The sequence below is a fragment of the Alligator sinensis genome, unplaced genomic scaffold (genome assembly GCF_000455745.1).
Source record: "Alligator sinensis unplaced genomic scaffold, ASM45574v1 scaffold628_2, whole genome shotgun sequence".
Lineage (NCBI taxonomy): Eukaryota > Metazoa > Chordata > Crocodylia > Alligatoridae > Alligator > Alligator sinensis.
In genome coordinates, this window is record NW_005841833.1 from 6,726,184 (window position 1) to 6,744,470 (window position 18,287).

Genomic DNA, 18,287 nt, shown 5'->3' on the forward strand with positions numbered 1-18,287 from the left:
GGAGGAAGGTTTTGTTAAAGGAAACGAGGCAGAGCTGTTTGTCACCGGGCAGACTCCTCTCCTCTCCTCTCCTCTCCTCTGCACTCAGCCCGGGGGAGTTTCCAAAACTAAATAAGTATTTTTCCTGATGCACCTGAATCTTCCTCCAAGCAAAGGGTCAGCCACATCCGCTTGATGGAGATTAGTCTCCAGCAACGTTCAGCCCGAGCAGGCACCGGGAGAGGGGAACGCGCAGACTCTTCAAGTCAAGAGTTTTCTCTTAAAGAATAAAGACGCGGATGAAAGCCTCGACAGTGCCAGCTTCGACAATGTGTTCCTAATTAGGAGAAGGAAACTCCAGGGACTTATTTATATATCAGCTTTTAACCTGGATACTATCCAGTTTGGTTGTGGTGAGAACTATATTATAAGTAACTTAGCATCTATAAATAATTTCTCTATCCACCGAACGCTTACTCCAGGAGCAAATGGAAAGAGCCCAGAAGGCAGCGAGACTCCGCGTCTTTGCGCCGCGTGGCCGAGATGCAATGCCGGGGCCACGTCCCTCGCCGGCCACCCCTGTCGAGCCCGAGGGTCTGGCTCGCAGCTAAATGGCTCGGTGATCTGGTCGGCAAGAAGTCCCAAGCACTGGGGGGACCTAAAGTGATCTACCCCCTGCTCATTGCCCTTCACTGTGCCTGGTTTAGAGATGCCAGGACACCCGCTCCCCTGCGCATTGTGGCCTGAAGGCTGCAACAAGAGTGCTTGGTTCACCCGGCTGACACCACGACATTCAAAGACCCTTTAGACCAGCGCCACAAGAGCAGTGGGGCCGGCCTCAATCCACCACAGACATCGCCATGGTAGAAATGTCTTTCTGGTCCAGGTGAGAGCAAGCAAGCATTGGCCTCTGGCTGGAGGGAACAGCCCAGCCTGGCTGCAGTCCCTTCTGGAAATCCTACCCCGCTCCCTGGTAAGGGTATCTGCCCCAGCAGGTCCTGTAAGCCTCACTTAAAGACAGACAGGGCAAACAGATGGACGGAGAGGTCGCCGGCTTCACAGAGTCAGGCAGGTAGCCGTAGCTTCCCCTTTGCGGACACCGAAGCTGTGCTGGCTCGCGTGGTTTCCGAGTGCTTCTCCCCCACCGAGATCCACTGACGGGCGCTGCTCCCAGCCCTGGTACCCACGGGAGAACCCGCTCCGCTCGCCATTTCCCCAGCATGAAAACACCTTCCAGAGCCTCGCAACCATGTCAGCGCACGTACCCGCAAGGCACGACGAGTGCCGCAGCCGCCATCCCACGCATCCCGTCGAGGCACCGATCCCTACCAGGAGAGACAAGCCCGGCGGCTCTTGCACCCGGCTGGGGCAGGGACCTCGTGCACAACTACCCCCGGCACGCTCTCCTCTGGGCCGCATGACATGGGCTCTGAGGGCAGGAGATGGTTTCCTCTATGCGGGCATAAGGCCACGTGCAAGGACGTCAGCTCCGGGAGCAGGGAACCACGGCACTCGCAGGGCTGTGGGGAAGAGAGAGAGAAGGACGGTTAATGAGACGAGCATAAAAGGTGACATAAAAGAGCTGGGAGAAGGGCGGTAATTCAGCCTGCAAGGAGTCTGCAATGCCCCTCGCCAGGCAGAGGAGAGCGCTGGATACAGGTGGGTCCGTCTGCGCCAGCCTTGAGCTGTCAGCTCCTCTGCGCGTCGCAGCACTGCACGCACTGAATCGGGCCCGCTTGCTCCGGGCTGCAGAGCTGGTGCTGTGACATTACCAGCGACTCCTCTGGCCTTACACCAGCTCAGGCTATGCAACAAGTTCACCTTTAGTCCATACAGGTCGGACCAGGAAGGGACAAGGACGGCTTTGCAGGATAGCAGGCCCAGCGAGAGCTGTGAGGCTGCCACGTGCAAAGATGGGCGTTGAGCAGACAGCTATACTTCCAGAGCTGCTCCTATAATTAGCACCATACCTGCTATTAAGATAATAAGCAGAGCACGTAGCCCATTGGGAGTGCACGGGCTCCTACAGCCTTGTTGATTAATGTCCCATTAAGTGCAATAAACAATACAATTACTCAACTCTCACCGACCAAACTCAGAGAAAAAAAAGCCATGCCCACAATTAATAACAGTAATTTAATAGCTGCCATTATGTACTCCTGAAGCCCAGGCACACCTGAGCGACAGGCCTGAGCTCTGCGCTGGGGCACCAGGCATGTGCTAGCACACGCATGTGCAAACAGGTTATCTTCACAGCCCAGTCAAACAGCACTTTAAAGCCCAGGGGAGCCTGACACTGCTGCGGCACGGGCCGAGGGGACACACGTGCACAGGACACCGTCTTCGGTCTCTGCAATGAGGACAGAACGTGGCACGACACCGAACACGACACGGAGGTCTGCACTGCCCCCCACCTTGGCAGGGACGTGCCTGGGACGCGAGTGGCAAATGCACATCCCCCTGTGACCAGCTCAGTGCCGGCGGAGCAGGGGACACCGAGCACAAGTGCAGGGCCGTATCCCCACTCCCCGGGCCGGGCAGAGCAGAGCACAAGGTGTCGATCCTGCAGCCCCCACAGCGCGACGCTGCACGGCAGTGGCAGGGCGTCACGCAGCAAGCGGGATCGCGCAGCAAGACCCATCGATCGCAGCTGCTCAATAACCTGCAGTCCCATCGAGCCGAGCCGAAAAGAACTGCACGGGGACAGCCCAGAACCGCCCTGAGCCGGGGGCAGCACAGAGTTTCCACAAGCGTAGCAAACGCGGGTGCAAAGACCCTTCCCCTCACACCCGGGCAGGGGACGTGAAGAAGTGGCAACGTCCACCCAGGTGCTGGTGAAGGAGGGGAGGATTTGGAGCAGTCATCGGACTCGCTCGCTGCAGAACTGACCAGGCCTGGGCACTGCTCTCGCACCCTGCAGCGTGCCACCCTCCTGCCCGCACATGCCATTGCCGTGGTGTGGCCCAAGCCCAGCGCCCGGCTGCTGGGCACGGCTGCGGCTGAGCACGCGAGGATTTAAGCTTCCCCCCGGAGACGAAGCAAAGCTGTCGGTGCGCGCACGGTGTGCGGCTCTCGTCCCGGGCTGCCGCCCTCCCGGGCCAAAACCCTCTGCTGCATATTTCTGAAATTATTTGTCAGAAAAGAATGTCAGTGACAGAGAAAACGAGTTGCAGATGTAACCTTTCCAGGCATCAAGGAGCGCGCGAGCCGTGGGGAAACGGAGCGGAGCTCGCAAGCGACCGCGCCACATGTGGTGGGTGCCGGAGCCGGGGCCAGCACCATGCATGTGCAGTCCTACCAGATCCAGATGCCAGGGCACAAGTCAGCCCCGTCCTCCTCCAGCAGCGCCCCCATCAAAGCTGACTACCTCCACCTGGTCACCAGCACGGCTCTGCGTTCAGGCCCCCTCCTCCAGCCGAGGGACTGACCGCAGCCCCCCGAGCCCTGCCTTCGCTAGGGCGAGGAACCCAGCACGGCACAGCAACGATCCCATCCCCGCAGGGCGCGCACGTCTGCAAAGCAAAGGATCGTATCTGCTCCTCCTTATCCCAGCGGCCCCGTTCCCGCTGAGACGCCCCGCAAGACGAGCAAATATCTGACGTGGGGGCCGCCCCGGTCCTCCTGCAATAAATACCACCTCCGTATGCGGGGAGAGGCACATGCGGCAGGAATGTAACGAGCTTTAATACAATGGGCTCAAATTGCCCAAGACTGTTTGTGCGTCAGTGTGAAATGCGAAATGAGGGCGGCGGGGGGGCGGTAGCTGTCAAAGGGCAGCGTCGGGGGGCTGGAGGAGCAGACAGTGGGAAGCTGGACTGCATTTGACACGCATCAGCCGGTCAAAGACAAACAACCTTCAAAGCGCTGCACGCCTGGCCGGCCCCTGCCGCAGATGGTGCAACTGGGAACCGTGCACCGAAGCTGTGCAAGGCGCTGGATCGGGCTCTGGGCCTGGTCTCCCAGCCACAGTCATTGCACGAGAGACGCTTCTTAACAGCTCGTGTGAAGACAAAACGCCTTCGTGGTGCCGTCCCCATTTCTAGGGGACCGGATCTGGGTACTGCTCCGCAGCAGGAGCATCCCCGACCAGGAAGCAAGGTGAGCGCGGCTGGGGATGAGCAGCAAGCGCGGCCCACTGAGGTCGCCTGGCTGCCTGCAGCTGCTGCCCCAGCGAGGAGGCCAATTATCCCCCGTTAATGACTTTTCAAGAACAGCCCATTCAAGAGAGTGAAAAACAACAAGAGGAGAAAGCCGGGCCAGGCCACCAGGCTTTCGCCCCGTCCCAGGGAGCGAGGTCTGGCCGACAGGACAAAGCACGGGGCAGCCCGGGCCACGATGCCTGCCCCAGCACCGACCACGGCCGCCCTCTGCGCCGCTCGGCTCGCTCCCCGAGGGCCGGCTGGGCGGGGGGTCTCGGCGAGCTGAATGTCAATTGTTTTTTCTGGAAAAAAAAAAGGGGAAAAAAAAGAGCCTTTTGCCATCAGCTTAATCCCACACCCTCCACCTCTGAAAGGGCCTTTCTCTCGCCCCGCTGCTGCCGGCCCGGTCTCCGCACCTGGGGCCCGGCTGGCCGGCCGGCGCCTGCAGCAAGGGGCCGTGCACCCAGCACGAACGCGGCCGCGGGGAATAGACAGTGCTAGCCGTGACACGCCGGAGGAAACGCCGCAGCCCAGGGCTTTCCGACAAAGCCGGGAGCGGGGCAGGGGAGAGAGGCACATGCCTGGCTGAGCCTCGTGCGCGGAGCCGTGCGGCTCCTGATCGCTGCGGCCCCGGCTGTCCCCTTGCCTCGCAGCCCCTCGCAGAACAGATGGATATGCCGTGGGAAGTTGCTGTGACTGGTCCTTGCAGTCAAATGTGTCAGCTCCTCCGAGCCACGCTTGCAAAATATCAAACCTGACGCCACTCCACCTTTTGTCGGGGGAGCAGGTTGGCCCTGGAAGGGGACGGGGAAAGTGCCGCGGCCTGGGAGGACAGGTCCGGCACGCCACGATTCCCCTGTTACAAAGGGGGCTGCGTGGGGTCTCGTGATCTGACCCTGCAGGGATTGCGCCGCGGCCTGGGAGGACAGCTCCGGCACGCCGCGATTCCCCTGTTACAAAGGGGGCTGCATGGGGTCTCGTGATCTGACCCTGCAGGGATTGCCGTCACCTGCAAGCGGAGCAGATCAAGTTTCCAGGGCAAATGCAGCCCGGAGGTTGTTCGCACAAAGGAGCTATGGAGGGCCCACATCCACCGAGGGCACCGCACCGAGCGCAGGAGGGTCCTAGCATCCAGCCCTGCCGCACGGACCGGTCCCTACACTGCCACCTCCACGGCCAGCGGTGGGTGGCTGCAGCCTCTCCGAACCAGCTGCCAGAGGACACAAAACGAGGGGTTATAAAGGCACATGTAGCACAGCCCAGCACGTGAAGTGTGCAGCTTCGTTCGCAGGACCGCGCGGGTAGGATGCAGGCCTGCCCCACGACACCGGCCTTCGGCTCCAGCTGTGCAAGCACTGTGCGCGGGGCAGCCTCACGCAGCAGGAGGGGACATAGGGAGCACAGAGGGATTAGCGGCAGGCAGGAGCAATGCAGGGATGCGCGCTACCAGGATCCCAGTTCCACTTCTAGTTCACGTGCCCATTAGGCCACTTAATTAGCCCTGAAGGAGCCGCCAAAGACTTTGCAAATCTCACAGCAAAGCCAAGCAGGAGCTGCGTGCCTGCCACGAGGTGGGCTCAGCATCGCGGGAAGGGCAGGAGTAGCGAGCGGCAGCCTTTCATCGCGGACGGACACAATGTGCCAGATTGGCAGAGCCCTCTCCCAGGAGCAGGAGTGCCATTTCCTAGGAGTGCGCGAGACGTTACCTGTAAGCCCGGCCACCTGCACCCAGGACAGATGAACCCAGGCTGGGACAAAGGCTGCAAGGACGATCAGGGGAGTGCGGCGCCCGTCTCGCAGGAGAAGATGATGGGCTTGGAGAGGGCGGGAGCGCTAGAAATGCACCCAGATGGCTATGGTGGGGGGAGCTAGGGGAGCTAAAGGACACCGCGGGCACCCGAACAAAGGGCCAGAGACTGGCCACGAATCAGTTTAGGCCAGAAATGGGAAGCAGGCCTCCAGGAGCGAGGTTTGGGAACGGTTCCCAGCTGCGGTCGCGCAGGCAAGCTGAGCTAGCTCTCAGGTGACATGGAGGAGCTTGGGGACACGAGGCCCTGTGCTCGCGGGGACAGCAGGGCGCTGGACTGGGCGACTCCAGGGCCCCTCCCAGGCCCAGGTGCACAGGTAACACCCATGCACGCACACACCCAGCGTGCACACCTGCTGCCTCCCACCTGGGAGGGAGGTGGCGACCCAGAGCCAGGGCTGCCCACCGCTGCCCCGCGCCTCCGGGCCCCGACGGAGCGCTCGCCCCGGCGCAGACCTTCCCGGCGAGCCGCCCGACGGCGGAGCCGAGCATGTCCGGCCATACTTTCGAGACTTCTGTTTACTTGACAATCGTATGTTTTCTGCCCTGGCCCTTACTGTATTCGGAAACAGTTACTTAGCTTCAATAAGCCCCTTGTTCGAGCCTTTCCCCTTTTGTAATCTCATCAAACTAACCAAAAGGAGTTTGTTCTGAAATAGAGAGTCCCATTTTGTAACCTGGCTTCCTAGATGAGATCTCTCCAAGCGCACTCGGCCCCCTCGGCCACAAAAGGGCTCTGCTTGTCCTAGTGAACTAACAAAACAGGGCAGTGTGTTTGGGTTAGCCAGCAGGGGGTTAATGAAAAGCCCAACCCTGGGGACTCCCCACCTTATCTGCAATCATGAATTTATTGAAGAATGTGTTAATGTGCTGGATTTTATTCATCAGGGGTCAGGGCTTTTCAAATTCTTCCCCCGCCAGCTCCCCCTCTTCCCAGCCCTCCCCAGCAAACTCACAATGCTGTTTAAACAAAGGGCTCCCAACACAAAGAGCAAATTTACACAGTAAAGTTTTCTTGCAAGCCCAGAGCAGAGTCTGGAAGAATTCCAGCTTTAGAAAGAGAAAAGGGGGGTGGGAAGGGGGCATTTTGCAGAGGATAAAAGGAAATTGAGAAAAGTTCCCACCTCCTGAACAGCATAGTCCCTGCCAGTTAACCCCAAGGTACTGAAAACGCCAAGGACTTTTCACCAGAACATGGGTCCCTCTGTCAACAGAGCTTGCCTTCAGGGACCTGGGCCGGGGCTTGCGCAGGAAGAAAGCGCGCACCGAGTTTGTTTAATTGCTAAACTTGGGGTCACGTTTAAACAAATGCCTGTCTACCGGATACCAACATGTTCCTCTTGGGAAAGTATTTGCAAACACTGTCTAAGCCTCACAACAGCCTTCATATCCCAGCTTTGTAGCTGGGGAAGAGGGCACTCGTGGGCTAAGCGAGGGACCGCAGGCCATGAGGTGTGGACGTAGCGTGGACGCTGGGGCTCCGGTGACGTGGCCATGCAAGGCCAGCGGACAGGCCCCAGGCTCTGCTCTTTGGAAAAGGACGTCTCCTGCGCGTTCCCGGCACGCCAGCCCAACGTGAACGTGACAGCGACCACGCAGGAGAAGGGTGCCTCATTCAACCCATGCCCAGACGGTCTTGCTTGGACATGCCACGGGAAACGTGAACGTGGTGGTGAGGCCTCTCGAAGTGTGGAAAAGGTCACCGCTGGTGCTAGGTGTGCCAGGCAGAGCACCGATGAAGGAGGCCGCAGGGACCAGGGCAGCGCTAGACGATCCCACCGGGACCTTCATCTCAGCAGCACGCCCGGCTGCCCCGTCCTCCAGGCACAGGTGACTCCGGATAGACCCCCCCCCCGGCCCCGGCCAATGCAGCGCTGCGTGACTCACCTGCGCCAACAGCTTGTGCACACATTGCAAACAAAATACACATTAGTCATCGAGCCGCTGCTGTTGCCGTCTGGGCCCACGCGCTACGTCCTCCCAGCAGGTAGGTGACCGCCTGCCTTCGAGTGTGGAGCTTGCAGGATTTGGGACACCTGGATTGCAATTAAAAGACAAGAGCACGATCATTATGCCAGCCTGTAACGAGGCTCTGGCAGAACAGCGATCCAAAGTGCCCTTCTCTGAACGCTCTGCTCTTTGGCTTGCTGGTGACATGGACGTCCCGTGTCTCGGTCCTGCTAATCTCCATGCGCGGATATGCACAACGGCACCCAGAAACCGGGGGAAACCAACCCACCCAGGGCTGGACACGACTGGGAAGCACAGCACGGTGGCTCTGTGACCGAAGGATCAAGGGTTTCTGGTCTGCTTCGGCCACGCATGCACGTTTCAAAGCTCCCAGAGAGCTAGCAGCGATGCTCCTCCAACAGCCGCTTTCCAACAGGATGCGGAGGTCTTTGGCCACAACAGCACCCTCCAAAAAGAAACACGCGTGCCCGAGAGCCACGAGCAGGGCTGTGCACGCGGCCAGGCAGCCACTTGTTCTGCAAGCTTTGTACGGCCTCCGGTGACTGCAGAAGGGGCTGGCAGACTCTTTGGCATTGAACCCACCAGCGGTGCGGCTGGACCCCGGGGTGCCGAGAGCACAATACATATTTAGAGAGTCTCTCCCGTGATGAGCATGCCAAAGCCTTGTGCAGAAAGTAATTCAAAGGACATAATTAAATCAGTTAAACGGCTTGGGAGAACAGGTCTGTCTACAGCCAGATTTCAAACCTCGGCAGAGGCTCAAAATACAGAGCGCCACGTCCAGGAGGACGGGACTGACAAAAGCTCCAGGCAAGCTTTTGCCTTTCCTTAAATACGGATTATGGGCTATTCACTAAACTCCAGTACAAACTGGGGGCCGGGACCCAGTGACCACAAAGCACAAAGCAGGACAGCAAGGCAAACATCGAGAGCCAGCTAAACACCACCAGCACCGGGGGAAACGGGGAAGCCATCAAAAGCCTTATGTAAACCCAGCACAATGGCTCCAGAGCCAGAGAGCCGGTCGGCTTATCTCCCAGCCGCTCCCGTGCCCCGGGATGAGCGCCGGCCCCAGCTCCTCGGCCCCGCGCACAGGAGGAAGGTGATCGCCGCTGACCATTACAAGGCAGAGGAGCAGCTGCTGCCGGTTCTGGTTGGCACCAAGGAAGGGGTCTTTGCACACAAGCCGCGCTCGCTGTCCCGAGGCAACCATCAGACGGGCGTGCTAGAGGCAGCGCACGAATCCGGGTATTACTTACCGCAAAACAAACAGCTTACACGCACATTTGCTAGGGGGAAAAAAAAAAGAGGAAGATGATAAATTTAACAGGCTGGGAAACCGCACAGAGCCCCTGGCACCCTAAAGCACCTCTCCTGGCAAAAAGGAGATTGCATTTGTTGCCTAGCCAGACACGCTCTGCTCTCCAAGGGCGGCGTGGAGACGCAGGAGATGGAGCTGTATAAATGTCAGCGGTCTCCAGATGAGGTCCACGGCCCCTGCGGACAGAAGTCGTGTGGAGGGGGGAAAGCAAGAGGCCCCATCTAGGAGAAAATGCACACGACAGCTGGAAGGACAAAGGCCAAGGGAGCCCGGGTTGAGAGCGAGAGCAGAGTCTCTCCAAGATCCACAGGGCTGGCAAGGTAGGAACAGACTTAGCTGCCAAGACGGGGCGAGGGAAGCCAGAAATCCCCCGCTCCAAAGAGCTTGCTCTGGTCCTGGCATTGCCACAGGATCGTGGCCAAGCCCCGAAGAGCAAACAGCTGGAACAAGGCAGCAAGCAGCAACAAAAGAAACGGGCTGCGGAGCAACACGCTGCCAGGACGAGCACAGCCGAGTGCTTCTGTACCGGTAGGACACGCCACGCCACGCCACGCCACGCCACGCTGCGTGCACCACATCCAGGGAGGACTAAGGGTAGGACGAAGGCATGAAGTGCAACAGCCATGCTGAATTGCTGCGGACAGCCCAGGCATTTGCTGCAATGGATTCGGGAAAAGTATGTTTAGCAGCATCTGATTTTAGGAAGCTGCTGTTCTTCCTCAGATGAAGAGCTGGAAACGCGCGTCAAGTGGGTCTCGGTCTGATCCGACAGCACAACCTTAGGAGCCCTTAGGACCCCCCCGTGCATGCCATCTGGCATTACGGGCCTTTAGATGCAGTCTGAAAACTGGGCTGTCCCCTCAGTGAGAAGAGCATTGCCCCACTGTGATCCGTCCTGTATAAAGGAGAAATGCTGGAGACCCCGCGGGAGCCCCTGGGGGTGGGATCCGGGTCCTCGGAGGGCTCTCCGACCATGCGAGCGGGACGAAACCACCCCTCCAATCTGGTTCTGCCAGGAAAAAGTAGGTTGTCTGGAAAGATGTGCTTCACCTTCTGTTACTTCCCCCCCCGGGGAAAGAATTCATCGCTCCCACCAATTTTCCCCAGATTTCTTTTACAGTCACAACAATCCTGACATGTAAAATGGCTATAACGGATGAAAAAAATCCGTACATATTCACGCTGAGTGTGTACTTTGTGTCACCAGCTGCACATTTTCCCTGGACTTCCAGTCTTGCACTTCCCCTGCCTGGCAAGGAGTGAGCAAGCAGTTGTGGTGAATATTAATATTCACAGCTCACAAAGTTGCAAAAATAAGAAGTGACAATTTGTTTTTTGCAAAGAACGGAGTTAAAAGTATAACCGCCAAGTTTAGCGGGAGGCCGTATTGGATGGATAGTAAGGCCTTTATAGCTAAGATTAACAAAGTCCCCTCTCTGCTGATCGCTGTAGCAAGCCAGCTTATTCACGGGGGTGGAGAGGATGTCACATCTTTGGACATGAAGTACGGTTATAAGCCACATACTGTTCACAAGACCTTAAAATGAAGAAAAATCTCATCCCTCCACTAGCCTGGAGTCGGTCTTAAATCATACTTTTTGGAGGGCTTTCCTTTTTCCTTCTCCCTATGCTACTTGAGCTTCCAACTGGAAGCGGATTTAAAGGTTACCAGAGAGGTAGCGATGACAAATAAAGCGGAGTTTCCAAGGGCTGCGCACACACTGGCAGGTTCGTTACATGTGGCCGTCTCGTGCGCGTTATGAGTTACCTAACGAAGCACATGCTAGGACGCAGCCGGAGCTCGTGCCCCGTCTCCGAACCGGACCGGCAGTGGTTCTTGCGCTCGAGCTTGCTCCGGGCGACTTCCAAAGAGAGATCATCGGCTAGGGCACTCTCCTCTTTTTCCAGGAGCAGGTTGTTCCCACCACCAGAAAGCTGAGGTTTGGTTGGGTTTTGCTCGTTTTTTCTGCATGAGGAAATCCCGCATATTCAGTTCCCTGTTTTGCTGGAGGGCTCGTTGGAAGACTAACAAGAGTGTAACAGAGCTTGAATCTTGAGCAAACGAGACAGGAAAGGATTTTTAAACACGCCGGCTGGAGCTCATCTGTTTATCATTTTTGCTCCCACCAACCTAGCTACAATTTTCAGCAACTGGACGCAGCACTGTTGGCTGGGGTAGCGGGCCCGTGCCCCCAGCAAAGCTGTTCTCTAGAAAGGATGCGGCAGCCCTGCCCCTTCCTCCCACCCAGGACTGGCAACGCTCCTGCTCCCGCTATCGACCTTGCAGGGGACCCCTGGCAAAACCAGGGGACGTGAGGCTCCACTAACCCGATGGGACTGATCAGTGATGCTGCACTGTCTTGCGTGCAACGTGCTAGGGGATATAATACGCGCCCTGCTTTTGAAAGGCAGATTTCCCTGCAGTAAGTAGGGAGCAGAGCCTGCTCCTCGCAAATCCAGTGCAGATTGTACTCTTGCTTTCAACCAACAGAAACTCTCTGCATTTCTCTTATACAACGTGCACTGCAATTTTGGGGGATGGGGGAAGTGCGTGTTGTATGCAAGAAAATACCGTAAGCAAGCAGCTTTCCCATGGATTTAGCAGCTTCAAAAGTGCTAGCAGGAGAAAGAATTAGGCTACAAATGTCTTTCTAAGAACAAATCTGAAATTGAGCCCAACCTTTGCTACAAGTCTATGTCCTGGTATGACTTAGGTTACACATCAAAGGCTTTTAAGAAGCTTAGAAGGACACTGGGTGCAAAAGGTTTGGATAGAGGGCTGTCTTGAGAGCAGGCATTGCACGGCTTTCTTGCTGGAGAATAAGACTGAGTCGCTTCGATCTGGGATAGAAGAAAAGTCACGGCGCACCTTCTGCAGAGCAGCCGGGCTTGCTAGGGCGGACGTCACCTCCGGGCCAGGAGGAGCGTAAGGCCTTGGAGGTACCCCCGATCCCGACGCCGCAGGCAGGCCAGCTTCACCTCGAGAGAGCAGACGGGGGATTGCGCCAACCAGCCGGATCCTGGTTCCATCAAAATCCGTGCCCAAATTCCCACCGCCCCCGGGATTTCACCCGTGCTGCATCATCTCCCCACTCCCACAAACCTTGGCACATAACCCATTAAAATAACGTAAAAGCATGGCATGAAGTATCCAATAGCCACCATTAACATCATATTTATTGTTATTTAGTTGCTCAGTAAAACATATACAGATATATACAATATGCATGAATACAGAAGACTGCACTTTACATATTTAAAAAAAAAAAAAGAAAGAAAAATAACACTCAAGTTCATGAGCTATTGTCACAGTCTTCCAACCAAGCATTTAAGAAATGAATTTAACAAGAGTCAAAAAAAATAAAAGATTACAGGATTGCCTAACACACAGCAGAGTCAAGTTTTCATATTTTACATGTGCAATAACATTTTTCAGAAGAGTTTGCTATGCAGTACGGATTACCAGTGTTTTGATTTTTTCTTTTCCATGAACCAAATTTAGTACAAAGAAATAACATCCTTTTGCTTAAGGCTGTTTTAAAGCTGTAATATTCTTGGGTAGTGAATAGTGATAAAGTTATAACTGCCGGAATTCACAGCCTGCAGTTTCATCAGTCAGGATCTATGAACGGATGGACTCAAACCAACAATTTTAATAGAGAAATTCTAAGACAAAATTAGACTATTTCTTCCATTAGCCTTAAGCAATAAAGGAGAAACAATTCTATAAAAATGGATTATGCTCTCATACACCATCCATTGAACAGCTGTGAATCTAGAATTCAAGAAAACGGTACACTGCAGCTTTAAAAAAAAATACGAATCCTGTTTTTTTGTTTTTGCTTTTTTTTTTTCTTTCGCTTTTTTTTTGTTTTTTGGGGTTTTTTTTTTTAAATATTAGAGCAAATGTGACTTCCTCCAGAGCATTTAGGAGACCTGTGGTCATATTACACGGCACTTCTTTGAGGAGTTTGTGAACATGTAGCTATCGCGTTGTGCCCGAAAGCTTTGGAACCAATTTCCTGCTGTGGAAAGGTCGGCTACCCTTCGGATGACCACCTCGACATATGGCATCAGAGCAAGTCCACTCAATGAAGTAGATGGCATACTGTTCACGTATTTCTCCTTCACCCAACACACCACGTGAATCTTGAAAGCCTTACACATTGGCCGAAATTCAGCATCGTTATATAAAAATGAGTCGAAGCCTTGTGTCGCTGATGCTCTGACAACTACACGTACTAGCAGAAAAAACACGTCCCCAGGTTACATCCTCGTTGGGTTCAAGTCCCAAAGAGCATTTAATAAATAAGGCCTATTCATTCGTTTTTGGCAAAGAGATTACTCATCACTCCTCATAACTTAAACACATATGATATTTTACTTCATTGGCTACTACATTTAAACTTAATCAGCGTGACGTTTCTTTTACCGCATACCAAAAACATCAGCAAGCACTGTCGGGAAGAACCGACCCTCGTATGGCAGGAGCTCAGAGATGCGCCATCTAGACTAGCGCCTGGACTAAGCCCGTGTAAAATGTGGAAATGCGAGGCGAGGCAAGGCAGCAGGGATGCGGCAGCACAAATATTGCGCAGATTTATTTGAAGCCGTTGCTTGCCACGTAGGGCAAAGCCCGTGCACCCGGTCAGCGCACTTCCACCACAAAACTCCTGGCTTGCTCAGCGAACGGTGCTCCTGAATTCCTGCAAACAGGCAGCTGAGCTTCAACATCCGGGGGGCTTTGGACAGCGACTTTTGCAGCATTTCTAGCTCGCATCGTTTTCATATGCATCATGCATGTCGAAAGCCGCCCTGAAGGGATGACCCAAGGTTTGGGCACCGAGCTAGGAGTCAGGAGATCCCTGCTGAGACCCGACCGGATGTTACATTTGTCCTGGCACGACACAGAAGTTGCTGTTTGATCCCCTGTTGCTGTGCCAGATTCGCCCTTTTTTCCTCCGGACAAGGTCTTTTAACACCCGGCACGTTCCCATTTGCTGCAGGAAGCTTGGATCTAGCCCGCAACAAATGTAACACCTGGAAAGGGCCTCGCTGTCTCAGCTCTGCCATGTGTCTGCTTTACGCCCATCTCCAGGCTCACTTCCCTCCTAGCACCTCAGCTTCCCCGACAGGTAAGCAGGAGCAGCGATATTTGGCTCCGACACGACATCCTACAAGCCAATCCTACACAAAAAGCCACTCTTTTTTCCAGAAATGAAATCATTTGATTTCTAACCATACCATACAGTGCTTGGCTGATATTTTCTATATGTTTAAAAAAGAAAAGAAGAGAAAAATCAGTGCATTTCGTATCAAATCAACAGAGAACACGGGCAAGAAAAACGTACTGCGGGTGACAAACGCTCGACAGCGAACACGTAGCCTTTGCATGCGGCCTCGGTGCCAAACACACCAGGGCCAGCCGCAAAGCTAGGACGATCCGGTCGGCCACTGGACGTGCCCAGTCGCACCAGGGTTTTGGCAAGAAGGAAGGGCACCGACAGCCACCCTTCTGCTCAGGTGAGAGCGAACCGCTCCAGCTGGTGAGACCAGAATAAAACTAGCCGTGGGCTTAGGCAGAGTCTCATCACTTCGCAAACTGGTAGGGGCAATACATGGTTTGGTGGCAGCATCTCATTTCCACCCTGCTCCTCCCCAAAGTGCCCTCTCCTCGTGTACTGACCCAACAGCACCGCCAACTTTGGGATGGATGTCCAGCAGGGGAGAGCGGTCAGAGCTGCCTCGGCTCCACCGTCTGCACCAGCCGAGACCTACCCCTCGGCCTCCAGATACCCGGGGCCTACAGCATCTCGCTTCCCACGGAAATCCACTTTCGGGGAGCTCCCTCCTGAGCGAAGCCAGTGCAAGAAAGGGAAGAAGCAGGCCCCACGTGCGTGGAAAGCATCGCCCTGGGGTGGAAGCACTGGCTTGCACCGACTAAGCCAGGAAAGGGAGGAGGAGGAGAGCAACTGCGTCCCTCAGTCAGTCCACGTGCTCCTGGCCAGGGCAGGAATTTCTCTGCAGGCTATTTGCAGTGCTGACCGATAACCCTGGCACAGGGCACGTCTCCGATACGAGGGCACTGGGAAACCTTGCTCCCTGGGCTGGCACGCCGAGGAGGGGGCAGGCATGCCGCAGGCAGGTCCAGGAACGCCAGGAGGATGCCGACTGCGGCCCGGTTTTCACTCCTGAGAGCTGCGATGAGGTACCGGAGGGCTGTGCACGTGGCTAGCGGGGCTTGCTCCAGGATGGGGGTAGCCTCACACGTGAAACATGGAAGCTGCACCATAACCGCACACGCCCGGCACCCAGCTCAGCTCACCGTGGTCCCAATTCAGCTAGGTACTTACCGCCCCGGCTAAGCCGAGGCTTGCATTTCATCACAGTTTAATGGAAGCAAAGCACACGCTGAAGCGATCTGCTGAACAGAGATGGGATTACAACCATCCTTAAAACCTCTGCTGAGAAGCACATGCTGAAGCGATCTGCTGAACAGAGACGGGATTACAACCATCCTTAAAACCTCTGCTGAGTTGAGACACGAGGAACTGGGCCGGGCTGCCTGGGAATGGGGGACAATGGCCAAGGTGGGGGGCTGCTCAGCTACTGCTCTGTCTGGGGATATTCTGCGCCAGACTCACACCTATAGCAGAGGCAGAGAGGAGGCTCTGCGCCTCCCATCGAGACCCAAGCCTAGAGAAAGACGCAAGTGACTGTCTCTCTCTCTTCCACTCCACGGTCAGGAATTATCAAAGGGGCCAAAAACGCACAGTCCAAGAGCAACCCAGCGCCAGGACAAGATATAAACAAGTCCCATTCAAACCTTCGCAAAAGTTACCCAAAGTCAAATCACTGATACAACAGGCAAAATAATCCCGTGTAAAGCCAAGGAGAGCTTGTTAAACACCAAGGAGCAGAGGAGGAAGGGAAGGTGACAACAACCCCAGCCCACCTTCAGGGCTCGGGAGGGTTTTGAAAGCGCATCTGGCTGCAAGCAAGACTTTTGGGTCTATGTTTCACGGAAAGTTTTCTGAGCAGAACCCCCTCGCCACTGCTGTCAGTAAGGAAGTCTGCTTAAAATCCAACTGATAAATCCAAGCTGCTTTCCAAGTCCAGCTCTCCGGAGGGGCACACGGAGAGTCCGGGGGAACCGGCGCAAGACTCCAGAGGTCTTTATTGGAGCCCTTCATTTCAGGGCGAGACTAACCCTCCGGGGCTGCTGCGAAATGCGAGGAAGCGGAGGAAACGGAGCTGGTCTGGGGAGGGTGGGGCTGGCCTCTCGCATTGTAAACCGAGGCTACACAAATAATAGGCAGCGTTACATAAAACCACAGAAGCATCAGATCACCGAGGCATTTTTGTTCAGAGCTGGTTTGCTTCCAGCTTTCTGCCCAGATGCGCATTATCTGTGAAGGGCAGGAAAGAATGGTTTTCCTTTTATTGTATGCATCTAATAATACCGTGCTTCCAACACGCGATAACGGTGACGAGAAGGATCAAGGGGTCTACCTGGCTTCACCCTCCCCGGACAGACTAGAAGGCACTACCCTCGGGCACACAGGAGCACCCGATCTGGAGAGGGATAGCAATAGAGGTGCTGCCACCGACAGATGAAACCCCGCATGCTCCCGCTTTGGTGCCCCTCCTGCCAACGTCCAACCTTGCACTTGCACGGTTATGGCTAGCGCACGCGCCGCCGCATCCGAAGCGGCACGTCCAGGAACGGCACCAAAGCCACCACCGCGCTCAGGACAGCGGCAGCCCGACCACCTCGCCGGCAGCACACGCAGGATCGGGGCTTCGCTTCGGTGCTGGCTCCCGCCCACGCCGGGAGCAGGCAGGACCAGGCGGAGGATGTCGCAGCTCTCTCACAACCACGTCACCACCGAGTTGCTCCAGAGGGGAAAGGCCATGCCGAAGGCAGCCTGGCGACACATTTTCCTCGACCCCCTGCTTTACAGGGGAGAAGATAAGGGGACATTGCAACTCGCCTTCTTCTGCCAGCAACTTCAGCCAGAGACCGGCGCCCCTCATCCTCCCCAGGCAGAGGGGAGGCAGTAACCAATTCCACTGGGACCCGAGTTGTGGGCAGAAAAGGGAAGTCAATTTTCTTTTTCTTTTTTTTTAAGGAAAAAAACCAACAACTGAAAACTGCCTGTTAGACCGGCTCTGACAAGCCATCTTCTGCCTGAGCGCGGTCCCCTCGTTCCGAACACAACGCTAGATCTGGGCAAATGCACTGAATAGCTGTTTCCACCTAAGAGAGAGAGAGATGAAGGCTGAATGTACTCTTGATAACAAAAATAATTCTCTCAGGAAAGACAAAATCACAGGCTGAATACTTAATCGAGCATTAATTGTTTGGTTTGCACGTGACTGACGAAAACTTGGTGTCAATATATAATATTATGATGACAATTTCACTTCAACCGGCATTTATTCCTGAACTGCTATTCTTCAGGATTTCCATTTTAATAAGCACTGAACAAAGCAAAAAGAGAGAAAGAAAAGAGGAAAAGAAGAAAAAAAGAAGAAGGAGAAGTAGTATCTTTGTCTTATTATGACATACATGACTTGGACATACGTTGAGATGAAAAAGGAAAAGGCCTCATCTATAAAGGTATGCCAAGATTACAGAATAATGGGGGGAAATGATCTAGCAGGAAAATCTTAAGCAAAAGTGTGCTAACTGCAGAAGGGTTAACACTGGTAACATACTGTGGCAGAAGATTAAAAAAAAAATTTGAGGTTTACTTTAAATTAACCCTTTCCAGTCCATATGCCACTAAGCAGGTACCAACCTAGAAAAATAGTCCACCTAGCAGTAGCGGCCCTTTAAAATTAAAAAGAGGGAAAAAATAATCTCTTTTGTTCAAGTCAGGGCAGCCACAAATGTCCCGAATCTGTTGGAGATGTCCGAGTGCAGGGATCTCCACGTCGGCACCGCAGTCCGCCCCTTCGCGTCGCCCATGTCATCCGTGCAGTGGACGGAGAGGCATTGCAAGTGGCTGCCCGTCTGCGCCGTGGCTGAGGTCTTGTTCTGGGGAAGGTCGTGGGCTGGAAAGGT

General features: G+C 55.0%; 1 protein-coding gene across 1 annotated transcript in view; it reads right to left on the minus strand.

Annotated features, from left to right (window-relative positions):
* Nucleotides 1-12,376: 12,376 nt before the first annotated feature.
* The window catches only part of MN1 (MN1 proto-oncogene, transcriptional regulator), a 39,522-nt gene continuing 33,611 nt past the window's right edge, over nucleotides 12,377-18,287 (minus strand). The window contains exons 3-4 of the mRNA XM_006015226.3: nucleotides 15,744-18,278; nucleotides 12,377-15,676 (exon numbers count right to left, since the gene is read on the minus strand). Coding sequence (XP_006015288.1) covers nucleotides 18,093-18,278 — 186 coding nt within the window. The 3' untranslated portion in view covers nucleotides 12,377-15,676; nucleotides 15,744-18,092. The remainder of the gene's footprint in view (nucleotides 15,677-15,743; nucleotides 18,279-18,287) is intronic.